Source organism: Typopeltis vanoorti, chromosome 19, assembly GCF_054136105.1.
Source record: "Typopeltis vanoorti isolate ZY-2024b chromosome 19, IOZ_Tvanoo_1.0, whole genome shotgun sequence".
Classification (NCBI taxonomy): domain Eukaryota; kingdom Metazoa; phylum Arthropoda; class Arachnida; order Uropygi; family Thelyphonidae; genus Typopeltis; species Typopeltis vanoorti.
In genome coordinates this window covers 33265171-33285965 of record NC_143567.1, presented here as the reverse complement: position 1 = coordinate 33285965, position 20795 = coordinate 33265171, and the positions used below count along the sequence as shown (strand labels likewise).

Sequence of the window (20795 nt, the reverse complement as noted above, 5' to 3'; positions counted from 1 at the left end):
ATAGTACAGTCGCATTCAACAAGATAGTAAGATAACTGAAAACATTGTCAAGAATAAGGGTGTACAGTGTGATCTTCCTTGGTGTGACAGAGTGACCTTTGTCAATTTCACATATGCAGGACATGGGCAAGAATTACAACCGAAGGCCCACATACCGTATACCGAATTATTTAAAAGTTATAAACCAATCCAATAAACTTTTAAATAAAATAAGTTCTATCCACCTGTCGTGATAAATATGTCTTTATAAAGATAAAAATAGAAAAATATGTGTCAAAAGTCAAGAACATATCAAATATGAATGGATTTAATCAGTGCTTTTTTTTTTGGAAAAAAAGGCGCCAGTACTCACCATGAGGATGTTATTACAGCAACTTCCACAGTTTTAACATATCCTCCGATATACCCTCATCATTTCTAGATCGCTTCTTGCTTTTGGTATCAACTGCAGAATGACGACCTCGAAGCAGCCATGAGTCCACATATTTGCTAGGGTTGAACTGAGTGAGAGGAGGTCCTATTATCCCGATGAACATCAGTACCGAAGTTGTCCGTACAAGAAGCGTTGACCTAGATGACGTTGCTATAAGTTCATCTGAGAGAAAACCCCTTTCACCTTCACTGGAAGATATTGCAATTGTCCTCAAAGTGTGCTTTAGAGGAAGTAGAATGGCCGGGACTTTATTTTCTTGAAGATATTCACGGAAATTACGAACTACTTCTCTTTCATTTAAGCGAAATTTACATGGTAACTTTTTTTTTAATTTCAGCTTCACCAATTGTCAGATGCTTCCCAGGATTTTCTGACCAATACTTGGAAGCTAAAATTTTAGCACCTTCAATCAAATCAGCATCATCTCCTTCAAGCAGAAGCTTTCCACCAGCTTCTTTCAGACTTTTATAGAAAGTAGTTGAACATATTGCATAACTGTCTTTAATTCCTGTGGAGGTCAATCCCTTTGAACTTCATGTTCTTCTGTCTTTGAAGAGAAATACTGTAGTATGGACTGGACCACGATTTTCAATTCTTTCTTAAAAAAGTTGAACTGTAATCTTTATCTTCCTGTCTGCTTTGTACAAGTCAATATTTTTCGCTTGTAAATCTAGATTTAGTGAACTAAGTTCTTGGAGATAATCGGATATAAGTCCCAAATTAAGAATAAACTCGTATGACGTTATTTTTCTTAAAAGTCCCTCACAAAGTAAGCGATCTGTATTGCTTCTTCTGCTGTCTTCTTTTGCTTCCAGAAAGTGATGGACGAGAACTTTAAAGTCTTGCCACAAGGCAGAAAGAGGGCGAAATCTTGATGCGACCTAGCGAGTGCTTAAAATTCTGCCAATTTTAAGAAGTTGAAGTTCTAGAGTCGCTGTACATTCCTGTAGTTTCCCAGCATTCTTATGTAAAGCATGATAAATCGCATAATGTTTGTCCATGAAACTCGTAAAGCGATTCACTCCTGCCACATTGTTCACTGTGTCATTAACAGACAATTCAAGGAGATGGCTAGCACAATGCCAGAAAATAACACTAGGAAATTTCTCTTTCATTACACCATTATGCAAACCAAACAACAAGGCTGTATCCTCACAACTTACAGACAATAAATGCTCCTTTAAGTAATCTTCAGATAATCCTAAACACACAAGATGACTAATTAAAGAGTTTAAAATTCCTCTGGCAGTTACATATGATTATTCATCAAATCTAGGAAAACACACACAGGAGCCGAAAACTCAGGATGATCTACACGAACAATAACAATCAATGTTGTTGTGTTGCTCATAGTTGTCGATTCATCAAAAAGTAACGATATTTTGTCCTTGGGGTTCACTTTATTGAATATTAATGTTTTTCTCATTTCATTTGCGATATGGCAAATTAAATGCCTGCATTAACTCATAATGTTAATGCAGGCATTTTCAGAGTGAAGAATATATCCCGTGTTTAGGACATTAAGTTCCTGTAAATTTATTTCGTCCTCAAAGTTGTTAAATGATTGATTTCTCCTCGCAACTTTGTAAGCGGTTCGAAACACTTTTCCTGTTACGTCTTTATTACGAGACTATATTTAGAAAACTTCCTCTAATATTTCGTTTTTTTTGCTTCAGATTTTATTTTTTGGTACGCTTTGTGCACTGCACTCATCTTATGATCGTCAATCTTTTTTTCTGAATGACATTAACTGTTGTTTGTGAGTTTGTTCAAAATGACTGAATTTAGCATTTGCCCAATCCGCTGAAATTTTCGTTCCCATGTGTCTATCTACGGCAAAACCTCTGACATCACGACACACTTTTACAGCCCAACATTTTGTTCTTGAGATACAGCCACTCGTTTCTCTCGCAGAAGTCATTTTTCTGCAAACGTGTCCAACGTCCGAGCCGATCATTATCATAATCTGCTTCCTTTTGACAACGTGGATCTTCAGTGTTGGGTTTCGTGATCCTCTTCACCAAGTGTGTTTTCGGTGCTAGTTTTCTGTTTCACAGCATCACAAGAAGATTCAACAATTTCTGTTTCTTCAGCCTTCCTTTTTTTACTCATTGACATAAAGGGTATTTATTTTACTCATTATTAAACAATGATTGCACTGATTTAACTTCGATTAATTCAAAACTCACATGAATACTTGCTTGTTGCAGAGTGAATATAGAACTGATAAACTGATATTGGAAGAAATCGGAAGTGAACACAACTTCCTGTTTCGGTTGCTTGTCAACCTATGAAACAGGAAAGCAGGTAATCAAAACTGAAAATTCACTTCGTTAACACGGTACCATCTACCGGAATATTTATAATACATTTTGCTCTCAATAAATCACAAACTTTTAAAAACTTAAGAAAAAAGGTGCCGATACTGCGTACCACCAGGAAAAAAAGCACTGGATTTAATCAATTTCGCCCATGTTCTGTTGATGGACCAACGATGCATCGATGAGTAATAAAATAAAATATACATAATTCATAAATTATTATATTTTTATTCCATAAAATTTATTTTTACACAAGAATTATTCTGAATATTCCATTTTTAACCTCTCATTTAATAAATGAATTTTTTGTTTCTGATTACGGGTCATATAAAGCGCTGAGACCGGGTTATGAACCCAGGTCTAAATGCGGTACAATTCTCAGTGAGTAACAGTCTGATGTTATGCGCAGTAACATCTCTCAATGTTCCTAATTTGTCTGAAACAACGTGGGTTCTGTGGTATAAAATTTCAAATGCAATTCTATATGTATGTACGTATAAAAGCACATAAAATATGAATAACTTTTACAATCAGAATTGCATTTCAGATTTTCTACATCATTAAGACAGGTCACAAAAATAATCTTCCAAGTAGAATTTAACAGAAAACATTCAAACTAGAATGCCGTATTCTGCATATTGAAATCAGAAAAATGTGAATAAATAAAGGATCTAAGTAATACCGCCAGGGAATCTCGTTCGAAGTGCAACAAATGGAGGCACTTTGGCTTCGTAAAATAATTCACCAAGAACTTTGTGGTGTTATAATAAAGGATATTATGGCTGAAAGATATTTATAGCCAAATATCAAAAGAAACTTAATAAAGGGTTTGACAATTCACCAGAGTGATAATGGGAATAACCTTCGATATTGGAGATGACTTGGTTTGCATAAAATACACAAATTGTGATGAGTTTGTGTCTTTTATGCTAGTATATCCTCCCTTTATTAGTGCCTAAATTATGTAAATCTATCCCGAGATTTTGCCTTTTATGCAAACCAAGTCAACTCCTATGCCGAAGGTTACTTCACATTAGCACTCCGGTGAATTTTCGAAACGTTTCTTAAATTTATTTTTATATTTGGCTACAAAATATTGCTGGATCCATAATATCCTTCATTTTAATATCTTTGCTTAGCTTCAAAGCATATTGGCTCTATAGATTTCAGCTTTGCGGTGTTTTTGCCGAGTTCAAATGCCACATGCAGCTTCGTAAGTTTAAAGTGCGCCTTTTGGTCCAAGCTGACAATTAAATAAATGTGTTGACTAATTATCTGGTGCTTTCCGTAAACATTTTATAATAAATTATTCTTCAACATTGACTGTGGATAAAAGGAAGAATAAAAAAGACGAGTGGCAATGATCAAAAGAGACAAATAATATTTATCTTTAGAGTAACAATTCAATTACGAGATATGAGTGTAATGACGAAAAAGCAAAAATTGCAAAAATTAACTATCCTATGGAGAATAAACAATAATATTATTAACTTTGCAATCTACAGGACAGAATGAAATTTCTTTAATTTAAAATAGGTTTGTTTACTTACACTAAGATTAGATTTACTCTCTACTGCCTAGGATTAATGAAACATAAAAATCGCTTAATTTATTGTCATACGCACAAAAACATTGAAAGTATGGCTTACCTACTACAGTTTCTAGTTCTTGTGGGCATACTACACGTTTAACAGTTAGGAACTTACGGAAAACATTTTATAATAAATTCTTAAGGAAAAAGACTGTCTTTCTCTCACTCTCTCTCGTTTTATTTCTCTTTTTACTGTCTATCTTAGACAATAAATAACGTCCTTATAAAGGATTAAGACTTTATTATTGAAGACATCAAAAACCCGGAAACATTGCTCACCTTTACCTAAATAAAACACTTCAAAGTGGTTTTTTTGCTAATACTTAACGTAAAAAAAAAAAAATATTCCAAATTTAATATATTTACTGATATCGAAATCAAATCCATGGTTATATCTGTTGTTAACAAATAAAATAAACAAACAAACAAACAAAAAAATAAATGAATAAGAGAAAAGAAAAAGAATATTAAAAAAATACTTCTGATACAGAAAGTTAAGTTCGAAATTAAATCACGTGGTCTCAACGTGGCAACTCCTTTATAGTTACCAGCAGTAGTTTAAAAAGTTTAAAAAAGTAATTATACAATTATAACCACTGTAAAATTAAAAACATTGCAGCCTCAGTTATATAATTTATATTATGGTATCTAATATTTTCACGGTATGTTGATGTCAGATCATTAAAATTCAGCTTTTTCTCCTGTCTGAATCCACCATTCGTACACTTGCATCCATGGTTTATAACTTAAAAGTTTTCTATGCTTATGAAATAATATTATGCTGATGGAAATACTGTTTTTTCTTATTTATTAACTTTAGCTACTTCACAGATGGGGGTCTTATCAAGGCTCGATACAGAAGAACAATAACTTGCTTATCTCTGCTCGTTAAAGTATTCTTCAGCATCTAAGTAATTTGATGAGCTGATTTAGCCACTTTTACAATGTGCTCCCTAAATTTCAACTCCCTAACCTTACATTTTGCCACATTAAATTGACATCTATCTCCTTAGCCCAGACGTCCAATCTATTCAAATCATCCTGCAAAATTTTGACATCTTCTGTATTCACTATTGGCCTAACCTCAGCGAACAAATGAATCGTTCTTCTCAGATCCTTCTCTATATCGTTAATGAACAAATTAAACAGCAGTGGTCCAAGAACAGAACCCTGTGGCACACCACCATTCACAGGCCGTCTTTTGGACTTTACTCCTGAGTAAACTACTCTCTGGTATAGTTTGCCCACCGATTAGAGATCCTTCGACTAGTCTGCGCATGTCAGAAAAAGGAAAATCCATTCCGATAATAGAGTAATCAGTCCGTATTGTGGGATGAGTTGTTTATTATTACAGGTCGGAAACTTCCCTTTCATGATTATTGTAGTTAACTATGTTACTTGTATAACAGTTGGAAAATTTTACCTATAAAGCACGTATTTTCGCTTGTTGGCGAACAATTCGTACGTCCTTCATTTCTTTTTCCCCTTCAGCATGAATTGACTATTCTTGGCAAGACGCCAAGTTGAGACCTACAAACGGTGGGCGAACTATATCCCTGCATCAATCACCCTCCTATCCATCTCACCAAACTTGTATCCATTTCCATATGTTGCAGTTTACAGATTACACTTCCATGTTGTATCCTGTCAAAGGCCTTAGCCAGGTCAAGCAGTATCACTGTAAACCCTTATCCAGTTCATTACCCTTATCCAGTTCAGCCATTACTGTGTTATGAAACCTGAGCAAATTACTGAGGCATGATCTACCCTTCACAAAACCATGCTGTCCCCCATACAGTATATCATTTTCATCAATCCATTCTTGATTTTTCCCTTGACCACTTTCTCCAAGGCCTTGACAACGACTCCTGATATGCTGATCGGTCGGTAATTTGGAACAGTAGTCTTGGATCCTCCTTTATGCAATGGAACTATTTTCCCCTTTTTCCACACCTTCGGGACTAAACGAGACCCGAGACTCAGATTAAACAATATAGTCAAAGGCACTGACAATTCTTTATCTGCTTCACGTAAGACTCGTGCTGGTATACCGTCCAATCCCACAGATGTATTCACATTAAGGTTCTGTAATAGACTATTCACCTCCACTTCATTCATCACAATTCCCGTATAAACTAATCGTTCCTTTATTTTTTCAATGTCACCAATTGGATGATATACTCTTCCAAAGTGCTCACTTAGCAATTCCACTATATCGACTGATTCAGTGACCTCCCTACCATCAAGATTCTCTTTAGCTAATGGGATTCTCATGGCTAATTTCCTTTCATAATTCGCTTTTGCTTTTCTTACCACACTCGTTACCCTTCTGGCCTGTGCTTTATACCGTTCATGTGCCTGCAGGTCACCATTCTCCTTAAATTACCTCCACAGTTGTTTCTTTTTTTGCAACTCAAGTTTAATGGTGTTATTCATCCATTTAACCACTGTTTGATTAATTATTCGGACTCTAGGTATTCAGTCAGCCATAACCTCCTGCAAATGCTCCTTGACCACTTCTCATGCCCTATCAACATCCAGCCCTTGCAGTTTTACATGCCATGGCACTGAACCGAGCCATCGCCTAAGCTTGTCATACTTGGCAGCACGGTAATTCCACATGTTCCCTGTCTTAATCGAAAATTTCACACATTTAGCCACCTCCCAGGTCATGATCACTCTCACCAATAGGTGGCAACATGGTCATATTCATTACAGTCAAATTCTCAGATGCTCTTACTAGATCAAGCACTCTCGAACCCCAAGTATTTTCCATTACATGCTGTCTCAGAAAGTTATCCCTTGGTAACTGAATGAAATCCAGTTCCTTCCTCACTTGTCCTCTGCTCCTTCCGATCGATGTTACCGTTGTTGAAATCTCCCATAATAATTACCCTCGTTCCCCTCATTTTATTAAATTGTCTATGAATATATATATATATATATATATATATATGTATGTATAAAAAAAATCAGTTAACGCCTTTTTGTTCCCATATAGGGAGTAGGCGAGGTCGTTTTTGAACTCTATCTAACCTTTGGAGACTGAGTGGGCAGTTCAAACTCCACTGGTGGCCAATCAGAGATAGCTGGCCCAAGGCTATCACTAATTAATCGGCACGCAGTGAAGAAGGCGGCTGGTAAGTGCCGCCATCTGGTGATCCCAGGCTATCTGAAAATAGTGTGGGTTCGAGAGCTGATTTTCTTGATTTTCCTTGAGGAAAAACCAGCTAGCCCGTGCCAGAGATCGACTATCTCTGGAACCGGTCGAGAAAAGCTTAGAAAAAGTTCCTCTATCCGGCGACTAGATTCGAACTTGTTTTGTTATTCATTTATGGAGATGTATGATGCTATATATATATATATACACACACCAAGTATACCAAAGATACTAATTAGCTTTGGTATACTTGGTATCTTTAGTCTGTAGTCTGTTAAAGTAGTTGCATTTCTTATAGGTGTTTAGTATGATAAGAATCGACTGTATAAGATTTGTATCATGCCAGCACAGTCTAGTTAGCAACGCAATGTATATTCCCATTTCATACTGTTCATACTCTCTCTCTGAACCATTTTTAGCTTTCTGTTGTGCAAATGATCATTATTGTTGTCATCATAGGCTGGACGAAACCAGTGAGATCTATGGTTATGTTGTGAGATTACATGAGAAAGAGAAGCTGCAGAACGTGGCTCTTTATACAAAAGATCTCCCAGATTGTGAAACAAGTTGCTGAGCAACTAAAATAATGAGACATTGTCAATTACAAAGAAATTTATCAGACCATAAAACCTTTTGACATTGGGCAGCAGCCCAAAAAATCTGTTCACTCCAGGTGGTGTTTACAAAAAGAACATTTTGAATATTTAGTGTTCAATACATTGACATGGACACTAACTAACCTCTGCTCAAACTCATCTGTTTACAGACACAGTTCACGTAAGACGTCAGTGGTCATCACGGACTCGTTTTCGAGTAATGAGCAATTTAGATGTGTTTACTAACATTCTAAAAGTTGGTATTGCTGCCTTCAACAGTCCCACAAATGTTACACTCTGGAAGTGACCAAAATCACCTGTGATGTTCATGGCGATACTGAAGAATGCAAAAAAATATATATTTTCTCATCTTCCCCTTATTTGTTAGTCAAGTAATGTGATTTCATGTTTATTTTATTTATTCATATGGCAGAGTACAGGCTATACTTCAATGTTCAATGTTGGAAGTCAGTCTAGACCCTCCTTCGACACTTGATCTATCTCCTAAAGGTCACCGTGGAAACGGCGAAGGAGGCAGTCACTGATGATATGTTTGATAGTCTGGAGAGTATGGTTTCATTCACGGTAAAGGCTGTTTGACATATTCCAGCAATTAGACTGATAAATGATCCATCTCTTACCAACTCACTCCCCCACTTTAACATAGACGTTTAATCTTTGCGATTTGTATATTGTACATATATTTTCATGAAAAATGCTCATCTGAAACAGCATCAATAAATCCTCCACTCTGTACTAAACCCATGGAACAGGTTTAGCCACCTCCCAACTTCCATTCACAGTACACCTTGAAACCCAAAGGACAAGTTTCTTTCCCTTCTCTTTTATTCATGCTACTGCTGTACTGTGGAACAGTCTTCCCCTGACGTATTTCCCAAGGAATACAATATGCCAGCTTTTAAATCGAACGTCAACAGGTTTCTCCTTTCCCATCCCACTACTCATATACGGTACTAAAGTACTATAGGTTGACCAGCCAACCTCTTGTATATGGGCCAAACATAAAAAAAAAAGACAGCCGCATATCTCCTGGTTCACCCTAATTGTATTGTCCAGGACCTTCTACGAAAAATGAAGCCTGGTTGGCGACTATAGGGTCTTTCACAAGAGGACCATTTAATGGCAAGTAGATAGCCCATTCTTGTTTCGACAGGTCGTAAGTAGAAGGGCTGGGCAAAGGAAAGGTTCTGGTTATATCCCAAAATGGATATCATGACTTCACCCGAGTTCTAGGGGTGGGGTTATAAGTGTTGAGTGGGGAGGCAGTAGGGAGTTATTTGTTATTTTCTACAATACTTTTATTGAAGACTGTCATTTTTCATATATTTGGTGGGGATATGTTGGTAAATACTGGTAACCATGGAATTAAGGATGGATTTCAGGGGTACACTAAACGTGCGCATATTATGTTCCGTTCTGAGTCAAAGATGTTGTGTGAAGGCATTTTTCCAGACTGGTGCACAGTAACCTGGCGTCCAAACGGTTACATGTCATCACAATTTTTTTAACTTACTTATGTTACTTCATAGAAACCACATTACCTGAATATGATACTGTCTAACTCACCAGTAGTTCAAAACCACTTCACACAGAGGAAAGAATTTTAATCCAAGCAAAAAATAAAAGTTGTCATTGCTGGATATTTGGAGATTTTGTATTTTTACTGTGTCATATTTTTGATGTAATATTTGTATTTTAAATACCCATATTATATGGAGGTATTTCAAATGCAAGCATTTCTTTAAAAGCCATGAAAGCAACAATATTCTGCTTTGGTTGAAAACAATCATATCCCATTTGATATGTGAAGAACTTCTATAAGAGTCTTTGTTCTTGCAAGATAGACATAGTTGACTATTAGACAGTATGAATCCACATCAGATCATCAATCTGGTTTCTATAAGATAAGAGTTTCTTGACCAAGATAAGCCATTACGCGTAGCATGTAAGGGAAATATGTTTTACTGGATGAGGAGGATTAAAATATAGCAGCAACCGGATATAGCAAATGGAATCTAGGAATGGAAAGTTATTTATATTTGTAAATGAGCGAGATTTCTTCGTGTAGCCCAGCTTACATTCAGCCTGAAGCAACATTCGTTTAAATGTAACTTTTTTTAGGAAAGTCACTTTGATGTGTACTCTCCATAACACAACCCTATGGTTGGGAGAAGGGATCTTAGCTTATGAGATAGAAACTGGTCATTTTCTACTTATCCACCTGTTCAGGAAATTGGTTTCTGAAGTTTACATATAAGAGTTCCAAAACGTATGAAAGTCTCATCCAGTTAGGTAACAGTATCATGTTATGCAAGAGTGTAATTATTAACATTAAAATATACTTAATAATATATTAAATCAACTCTATCTATAGGTGAATCATAGGAACAACAGAAATAATTTGTTATAATGAATTGTTTGCTATAATGACACTGAGAAATGTCTACAAACGGCAGCACCGATCATGTATATTGCTGGCTTTTCATATATACCTAGTGTAGCCCGAAACACTGTTAACAACTAGAACAGCGGACAAACCTTTAATCAGTAAATCGTTTACAGCTTTCAGTACATACAATTGAAACATATAGCAACACTCAATGTTCGAAGTATTCTTCTTTCGCCTTCTGGCAAGCACGAAGTCTGTACGGCGAGATATCTATAGCGGCACACAGAACATCTAAATTAAACGCCGCCACAGCTTGCTCCAAATCCAAAAATCCAAAGTGGTGATGCTGGGATGTGGATTCTTGCGAAATACTCATTGAAGTGGAGAAACGATTTTTGGCAATAAAACAATAGTTTAAAAAATAATCAACAGGGGGAATTATGGCACTGTGAGCGAGAAAAGATTTTGAATATTGCATACACCATCAGCCGTAAGCTGGTACAAAGGAAGGACTTCGACTGACTTGTGCTATGGGTTTCACTTTGCCTGAACGTGCGTTGCTTTCCACTTCCAGAGTGCAGATCCATAGAGAGTTTGCGAAAATACCCGATGATATCATATTCAGTGTGATCCATGTTTCGCTGATTTAAAGAGACAGGAAGTTTGACATTTGAAACACGAAGAGGGCATAAATCTGAAATTCTGCACAAAGATGAGCTCACAAAGACACCCATCTTTGTGAGCTCATCTTGAACCTATTCCTCGACCTCTCCCCAAAAACCTGCCTTCGATTGTGCTGTATATAATCATAACAAATCAAAACTGCAATTTTTTACAGTTATTATAAAAATAGGCAGTTCATAATAAACAAGCAGGCTACGTATATTTAACAGATTACAGAAAGCTAAATGGTGGGAAAATCTTAATAGCAATTCTTGTCCTTTTAAGTGATCAAATGTTTTTTTTTTTATTCACCAGATTGTCCTGGCTATCTTCGTACTCTTCCTAAAATAAACAGAAAATTGAATAAACCTTATAAGGCTGGTGTGACTAAGTAAACCATGTAAGGCTTTGTGTAAGTCCTGTGTAGCTCAGTGGAAGTGATGTTTGCTTCCTCCGTGCTAGGCCACTTGAAGATAGACTTAGGTTTAAGTCTAGTTGCCCATTGGAGGAACTTTTTCTGAACCTTTTACCAACCAGTTCCAGAGATAGTTGATCTCTGGCATGGTTAATTGAAATCTGCCTATATGATGTGCTGTACATTATTATTTTATTAAGGGGTTATATTTTCAAGTACAGTGATACCTCAAAAAACACTCCGGATGTATTTCTAGAAGCAAAGCGGTAAACGAAACACCGTTAAAACGAGATCATTTTAAGACATAGTAAATAGGGATAGGGGAACACGCGACCAAGAATAAATAAGTTTTACTTTAATTTTAAGTTATTTTATATTAACTTTCCTTTCATGGCTCTTGGTGTTTTGGAATGATACGCAAACAACGGTTTTATTTTGAAATCATCATTGAAGTTATCGCCCAGAAGAAGGGTTAAACGGTCTTTTGCAGCTTTGAATCCTGGTGCTCGCTTTTGTTCGCGGGATATAAATGTGCGCTTTGGCATTCTCTTCCCAAACTAGTTCGGGAGGATAATTTCCTCATTCGATTATGGCTCTTAATGTTAATGGAAAGACTGAAGCAGCCTCAGTATCTGCACTCCCCGCTTCTCCCGTGATTCGAATGTTGTAGAGGTTGCTTCTTTTTTAAATCTATCGAAGCAACCTCTGCTAGCTGCAAAGTTTTCGCTCGCATCCTCTCTTTGTTTTTGAATATGATTGAAATACTTTTGGCATTTTCCATGATTATTGCATGACTTAATGGCATGTTGCTTTCGGTTTCATCATTAATCCAAATGGAAAGACACTTCTCCATTTTTCCTGAAACATTACTTCTGGATCGGGTTACCTTTGTTGCAGAAGACGTTGTGGTTGTGGTTCCTGAACTTAATTTTGTCCTTGATATTTAAAATCATTCGTATAGCAGAAGTCGACAAATTCAAAGCGATTCCAATGTCAACGTGACGTTCATATTATTCTAATCCCCTTAGCACCTTCATTTTAATGTCGAGACAAATTCTTTTTTCTATCGATTTTGTTTTGTTTTAACCCTTCGCCGATTGGTTCTGGTTCTGAAATAATCGTATTTTATACGAATCAAAGGAAATACAAGGATAAATTGAATCAGCTTAAATTTGGTGCTTTTCTTTAGGCTTCGAGTAACCGCGTTATATTGAATCATGTGATATTTAGCGCTTTTTTAGCATTCGGAAAAAATCGCGTTATAGTGAAGCAGCGTTAATCGGGGTCTGACTAATGTAATACCTTGTATTCTCAAAATCTCTATAATGAAGTTCAAAACATTTAAGATTCAAAATATATGGCTATGAAAAATAAAGGATTTTAACAACTTTTCATCCCGTTTCTTGTGTTATAAATGTTTATTCAAGTATGCGGAGAGAAGTTTAAACAAAAATATGCAAGTTATAACAACGATGAGCGAAGTTGCTCTGTGGTGCTAACTAGCAAATGTTAAACGGTTCATAATGTCATCTTCAAAAAGGTGATATTATACTCGTACTTATGTGTTACGAAAACTGTTTCTTGGCCTTTTTCTTCCTCTGTGTCTATTACTTGGTGTGCGGTGAGCAAGAATACTGAATATAAGTGAGGGTAGAAGTCTTAGTCGGTGTCCCAGCCACCTCAGTTAACTGTCCTCAGTTGTAGCTACTAGAAGTATTTGCTGCTTTTTCTTCGACAATGATGGTATTAGAAATGCGATATTGCCATGCATGTTCAAATATTGGTCAAAAGCATGTTGTCACAACGATATTGATGATATTAATCGCACTTTGAATGGTGATGTTCCATATCTCGGAACCAAATTTAGCTTTATAGAGAAGAATTTTAGTGTTTTTGATGACAAGTTTGGATATCGAGAAAGTAGTTAGGCATTTATGGAAAAGAAAGGCTTCGTGCATGTAATAGTATGGATGTAATTATGAAGGTATTGATAATCGTTTATTTCTTAGAAATGTGATTATTTAGGTGAATGGTTCGTCTTTTCTCGATTTAAGGACTTTGGTTTTACTGCTGTTGACTTCAAATCCAATCAATGCTAACATTTTCTTTTTTTTTAAATAAATTTTCCGGGAAGTTTGGGTCAACCTGAATGTTAAAGTCGATTAGCGCAACATTATCTGCAAAGCAGAGATTACTTATGTGCTTAGTCTACTACTTTCTCTAGCAACTGCAGTTGGTTCCCTTCCGAGAGGAGAGGCCGTAAAACTAGCCAAGAAACGAATGGACAAGTAGTCCGGTATCACCTAAAGCAGTGTACTGGTTAATGGAGGAGAACAGCCTCATCCAGGCACCAACTAAAGGATACTTATTTTAAAAAAAAATGAAGAGTAATGATGAATTATTGATTTTTTTTCTTATGAGAGGAGTATTTTCAAAATACTTCAACCATATGAAGATTTTCTACATTTTTGTGTTTACGTATCTTGTCGTTTTTCCTTTGAATCTCAACTTTCGGATTTCCTTTCTTTGGTGTACTGGAAATTAGCCATTTTCTATATTTCTCTGGTTTTATGCACTTTGTGTAGTTTAATTTCTTTTAGATAGTTCTGGGTTTGATTTTCTTTCACATTTTGAAAATTGTGCTTGTCATATTGCATAATTCAGTTAGGTGATGTTTATTTTCATTTGAATTATTGTAACATGTGAATGGTCCTCCATTCTTTTGTAATTTCTGGAACATTTGATCCAATTTTTACATCGAAAGCTCTCTTCGTAACTGGGAGAACGTGCGTTGAGGAGAGGTAGAGGTAGCCTGAAAAATATTGAAGAAAGCATTCTTGGAGATTTCATCTGAAGTCTCAATGGGTGCGTAGGTATAGTTGTTTTTGGATTTGAGTTAAAAGTTATAGCCATTATTCTGTAGGAGACTGGAGATAAATGGGATGTAACTGTAGATCATTGTGTTTACAAGACCTCCTATTCTCCCTACTTTCCCCTAAAAAGATTTGTTTGCAGATGTACTGATGAAAGTCCATTCCTTTGCATCTTTCTGTCACTTAATTCCATTCAGAATCAATTTTCTTCATCTGTTCTTGGGGCATAGACTGCTTGCTGAATCTGCTTTGATGCAGAGTTCACAAAATCTTCCGCATTTCACGAGACATCGAAAGTGGTTAATGAGGGAGGTTCTCCAAAACTGATGTTTTGAGTGCTTACCTGTTCCTGCTAAACTTTAAATTTCAAAATGTTTCACTATAAAAGAATAACGCATTTTGATATCCTAATATTCATTTCATTCAGGTACTACTAATTTAGTAGCACTAGTATCCCAACTGACACTATCAAAATTTAAAAACAAAATACAGTATATCAAATAGAAATAACGTATCGCCATTACTGATGCCAGCGTATATAAGGTTCGTATCAATAATAGTGATAGGGTATCCAGTAGTCAGGTCAGTTCAATTGTAATTTCTTTTATTATTGCGAAAAACAATACATACATGCATACAAATTGTAATATATGTATGCTTCTTTGTAATATATGTATGTATTTTTATCAGCCTCTTATTTGACTGGATTAATCAGTTAAACTAAAATATGGTGATTCAAACTTTGCATTTGAAAAATACTTTTACGTTCAAAATTATGTCTGATTTTTTCATTGTAGGTTTAGTGTGGCGTTGTTAATTTTTCGAAACTTTATTTTAAACTGTGTTATTGTTCCTGAAAAGAAAATGCTAATACTACCTAAGTACATAATTAAAAATAAACAACAAAAAAAGGAAAAGGGAAAAAAATCGCAGATGTCAGTCCAGTTCTGCTGGCAGACGAAGTGGTTCGCGCATTTCTGAATATTTAAAGTTACCAAGTGCTTTTTTCTGTCTAAAACTCCATTTCAGCGAACTATTTCACTAATGATTTCAAATACTTATATCGTTTTTGTTCTACAGACTTCAAAAACATTTCTATTCTTTCTTCCTTATTTGCATAACTGAGCTCGGCGACGTTGCTTTCATGCCCACTGTTATTTTGATCTTGCATTCCTAAATTATCATTTGCATTTTGTAGGTTCCATTCACAGATCATTTCCTATATAAAAAAATTTATTTATATATATATATATTGAAATTCTTTATTTCCAATAATATAATAAGTAAATGAAAAACAAAGCGGGGAAAATATAAAAAAAATACTATCTAATAGAGATTGAATATACGGGATGAATAAAATTAAAGTATCTTTGTTTACGGTCTTGTGGAACATCATCAGTGATCCAAATACTCTGAAACTTTGCACAAATACATTAGAATACAATCTAGACAATGCAAAGCTTTTTGGCTTTTATACCGAACTGATCAATTGTCGCTTTCAGCAAGACAATGCACCGTGGCATAAGGCTGCTGCTGTAATTGCGTTGTTTGTGGACATGAACGCCACAGCACTGGTTTCCACAGAACACTGATCACAACTGAACCCAGCTGAAACCTATCGGATGAACTGGAGCGTCGAGTGAGGTTAAGGGATGTCCGTCTGACAACGGTCCAGGACCTCATTTCATGTCTACAGGAAGAATGGTCCAAAACTCCCATCGATTGCTGTCGTACGCTTGTGGAAAGTATACCCTGTAGAAATGCTGGAGTCATCGCAACGAAAGGAGGCCATATATCTTTTTTTAAGCAACAGAACTAACAATCAGAGTTTCAGAAAAAAAAGCCTATTTTCCAATGCCAGAGATCTACTAAATTGGCAACTGAGTGAAGAAAAAAAAGAATAGTTCCCTTAGGACTGGAATCGAACCTGTAATCGTATTTCTTTTTGAGGACTCGTGTTATAGAATAACCCGCCATTTCAACAGAACATGCAGGCACTCATCTATAATTAATAAAATTACTGTCACTATTACTTTCGTTGGTGGGGTAGCAATGTTACTCAACCAAGAAATTATCTACAAAGTGGTTTCCTGTTGTCTTCCATGTCGAATACTATTTTATGTCTTTAGATGTATGTATTCGTGTATGAGACTGGCGAATTCGCATTTAATTCAAAAGTCCTGATTCGAGGTTCTTCGCGTCTCCGGCACGAAATATTGGAGTTTCCATGGGGAAAATCCTCCACTCCCATATGAGACTAGCTAACTCATCTTTGATTCAAAAGCTTCATAAAGGTTCTTCACGTCATGACGGTATACGAACCAAGGTTTTTCCATGAAGTGGGGTCTGTCTAACTGATGTTCTTTGAGGAGTATAAACAATATTAATCAACTGCGAGTTGTTATAAAAAAGTTTAAAGAAATGCTTAATGAAAATTTTAAAGATTTTGTTGTTTCTAAATTGCTAAATAACTGCCCCCAAAAAAATCAGCTAATGCCTTTTATTTCCTTATAGGGAAGAAGTAAGGCCTTTTTTAAAAAATCTATCTAGCTTTTAGAGACTGAGTGCAAAGTTCAATCTCCACTGGCAGCCAATCAGAGATAGCTGTCTCAAGTTTATCACTAATTGTAAGCAGCAACCAACGAAGAGACTGGCACACAAGTGCTGCCATGTTTATGCCTTTAGCATCCCAAAACACCGATGACACGACTTCGTCTTCTTTGGCGCTGAACAACCGACTTCTGCCCACTATTTTGACAACTGTTTGGATTCTGTTGTGTAAAAGTAAATCCAAGTCTCATTGATAGTAATAAATTGACGCAAAAAATCAGTTTTATTCTTGCTAAAACGCTCCAAGCACTCTTCAGAGATTTTCATGCGAGTGCGGCACCCATCTTGCACAAAGCTTTTTCATTTGCAATTCTTCATTGGGGGGGTGGGGGGGGGGGGGGGTGGGGGGGGGGGGGGGTGGGGGGGGGGGGGGGTGGGGGGGGGGGGGGGTGGGGGGGGGGGGGGGTGGGGGGGGGGGGGGGTGGGGGGGGGGGGGGGTGGGGGGGGGGGGGGGTGGGGGGGGGGGGGGGTGGGGGGGGGGGGGGGTGGGGGGGGGGGGGGGTGGGGGGGGGGGGGGGTGGGGGGGGGGGGGGGTGGGGGGGGGGGGGGGTGGGGGGGGGGGGGGGTGGGGGGGGGGGGGGGTGGGGGGGGGGGGGGGTGGGGGGGGGGGGGGGTGGGGGGGGGGGGGGGTGGGGGGGGGGGGGGGTGGGGGGGGGGGGGGGTGGGGGGGGGGGGGGGTGGGGGGGGGGGGGGGTGGGGGGGGGGGGGGGTGGGGGGGGGGGGGGGTGGGGGGGGGGGGGGGTGGGGGGGGGGGGGGGTGGGGGGGGGGGGGGGTGGGGGGGGGGGGGGGTGGGGGGGGGGGGGGGTGGGGGGGGGGGAAAGATATGGTGTGAATGCGACATTCCTTACTTTGGCCAGACGGATAAGTCTATTGAATTATTTATGGAAGAGCACAGGAAGGACATCGCTTACAAGAGAACACGTGCCAGTGCTTTATCCAGTCATATCCTTTTTTCGGTCGATTCTGATGATGAAAACCATAGTCATACAATCCTTTAGGATAGATCTAACAATATTTTCCGTTGCCATGACGAATTGGAAAGACAAATTGTACATTCTAGAGAAATTATCCTCAACCCTGTACATTTAAATAATAATTTAAGCTACAACCTTCCAGACTGTCATTCTGCTGTGATCAAATACTGACGCTCACGAGATGCTATACGCACGCACTCACCCAACAATGTGGCCTACGAAGGAACAGCTTTGAATACGTTAACCAACGTTTTCACGTTAAATATGTATATGACTTTCCTGTGCTGTTCACAGTTTTCGTCTTCAATGTTTAATGTTTTTTCTTCCCTTTTATAAAAATACCTGAAGAAGGATGTAAAATGACGAAACTAGTAGTGTGATACTACTAAATCTTTTTCCTTTGCTCTCGGTTAAGGTCATTCAATTTTTTTAAAAAAAATATGTTTAACAACCGAGTAAATCAACCTCCATGCATATATATACATACACACACACACACACACACACACACACACACACACTGACGCACATACACACATTAATTGGAACGAAGTTAACGGACATCACAGTGTGAGGAATAAACAGCCAAGTCGCTCACCTTAATAAGATGTAGGAACTCATTGTGCTGCGATGACTGTAGCAATGCTACGGGGTACATTGCAATCAATTGGAATTTTGGACCACTTCCTATAGGCATGTAATTAAATCTGAGACTTAATTATATGCCTACAGGAAGGTATAATAGGACAATCAGAAATATCCGGACAATCACAAGCACTGTGCCCATGGCGTGATTTGAACCAGCCTGTGGCCTGGAGAACGGATACGCTGTCCATTCGGCCAACTAGGCCGACACCATCACACCGCCACCTCAGAATTTCATGGTTGGGGATTACGATAGCAGCCTTAACACATGGTGCATTGTCATACTGAAAGACACAATGGTCAGTTCTGTAGAAATGTCATAAAGATGAATGATCTGCATTGTCCAGAATGTTCAGATACCTCTCGAAGATGTTCATGTTAATGTGATCCTTCAGCTTGATGTCTGCTGCAAACAGTTTTTATTTGAGCTACTAATTTAGTCGATTTCAATCTCAAATCCACGCGGTTTGTGATATCCAGACAATTTATTGTTTTCGGTAACAAGTCCTTTACAGCACTAAAGCCACATTCAACTAAATATGACGACGGAAGGGCAACCGTAATTTTCTTGTAAAACTAGTTGAATTTGGGTATTTCGTGTCTGTCTCGTCACAAAGATATGCCATTGTTCATTTTATGTTGAATAACGTTTTAATAGATTCATCATTTTCATTCTGAGAGTTCTTCTTGATACTTCGTAGCCACAATAGTTACGTCCACTAGCATTGGCTGAGTTATCCACGATGGGAAATCAATTTATTTTAAATCAGAAAATCATTTAATCATTAAGTCATTTAAATAACAGGCCATTTTGTTCAGGAGATCCACAAGAACACGTACAGCCAGTAAAATTGGTGAAATTATTTGGCTGAAACATTCTTTTCACATAATTGTAGAAATGCAACGAAGCCAAATAGCCTTTGCATCAACAAAGGTCTTATTTGCTTCTTGCAGTCAGTTGCTTATTTAACATATTCCGCTTCTCAAAGATATCTGTCAAATAACTTACAAATGCTTGACCATGAAGAAAAGAAACTCCTGCATGTTTGTAGGAGTTTCTTTTCTCTTCATTAACCAACTCACTAAGAATATCAAATAGTTCCATGAATGTCCGCAGACAATTCCTCTCTGACAGTCATCTCACCTCGATGTGAAGCAATAGCCTTACACGATCAGCAGTTTTATCTCATAAAATTGTGAAGATTTTGGCATTAGCTTTGATCGTGTTGATACATTTTATAACTGAATTCAACATCTCATTTAGAACTGGTGAAAGTTCTTGGAAAGTAAATTTTCTCTCTGAATAACGTCATGCACAAGCATAATTTCAGGATTGTCATCCTTCATTAATTTTAAAAAGCCACGTTTTTTGTCCATCATAACAGGATCACCATCTGTATCACATGTAATATTTTTCATTGATATTTGAGCTTCATCTAAATCATTTTGGAGTTTATTGTATATATATCAAGGGCAGTAGTAATAGTTTTCAATGCTTCACAGAACAACATCTCTTCAGTAAATTCGCCATTTTCAATATATCTTACATAGGCCATCAATACAGACTCACAGTCTCTTACAGTTGATTCATCCATCTGTATTGAGAATTTCCTTGATCTCAACTTTTCAACACGTTGTGTTTCCACATCTTTAGCCATCTCATCTATTCTTTTGCAAACAGTATTATTGCTCAGTGGCATTCCTTTGACATCTTTCTCCAGAACTGTTTTCGGAACCGTTGACATTGTTGGCTTAATTATTAAATCCTTCCCAATTGTATGATTTTTTCCTGATTTAGCTATGAACAGAGAAATTTCATAACTAGCTTCAAGAGTACGATTTTGTGTAGCAATAGTTCACAAAAGCGCTGACAATGTTGATTTTTTTACTATATCGGTGATGAGGTGACGAATGCAACATCATTTTCTAATTTCCCCCAAATATTCATCTCCCCCTGTAGGGCGTACGCCCCACGTTTTGAAACACCGGTGTAGAATGATTCATCGTTCCGTAACACAGCATTCCAAGCTTCCATGTCCCACTGTACACGCTCTTTGCACCACTGAAGACGACGTAGCTTGTTGGTTCAGGTACTGTGGGGCT

At 37.6% G+C, this 20795-nt stretch overlaps 1 protein-coding gene across 1 annotated transcript in view; it reads right to left on the bottom strand.

Moving 5' to 3' along the window:
• Nucleotides 1-20437, bottom strand: part of LOC150095985 (dehydrodolichyl diphosphate synthase complex subunit Dhdds-like) — a 41394-nt gene extending 20957 nt beyond the window's left edge. Inside the window, exon 1 of the mRNA XM_090409581.1 lies at nt 20263-20437. Within this exon, the coding sequence (XP_090265707.1) occupies nt 20263-20437 (175 nt within the window). The remainder of the gene's footprint in view (nt 1-20262) is intronic.
• Nucleotides 20438-20795: the final 358 nt, after the last annotated feature.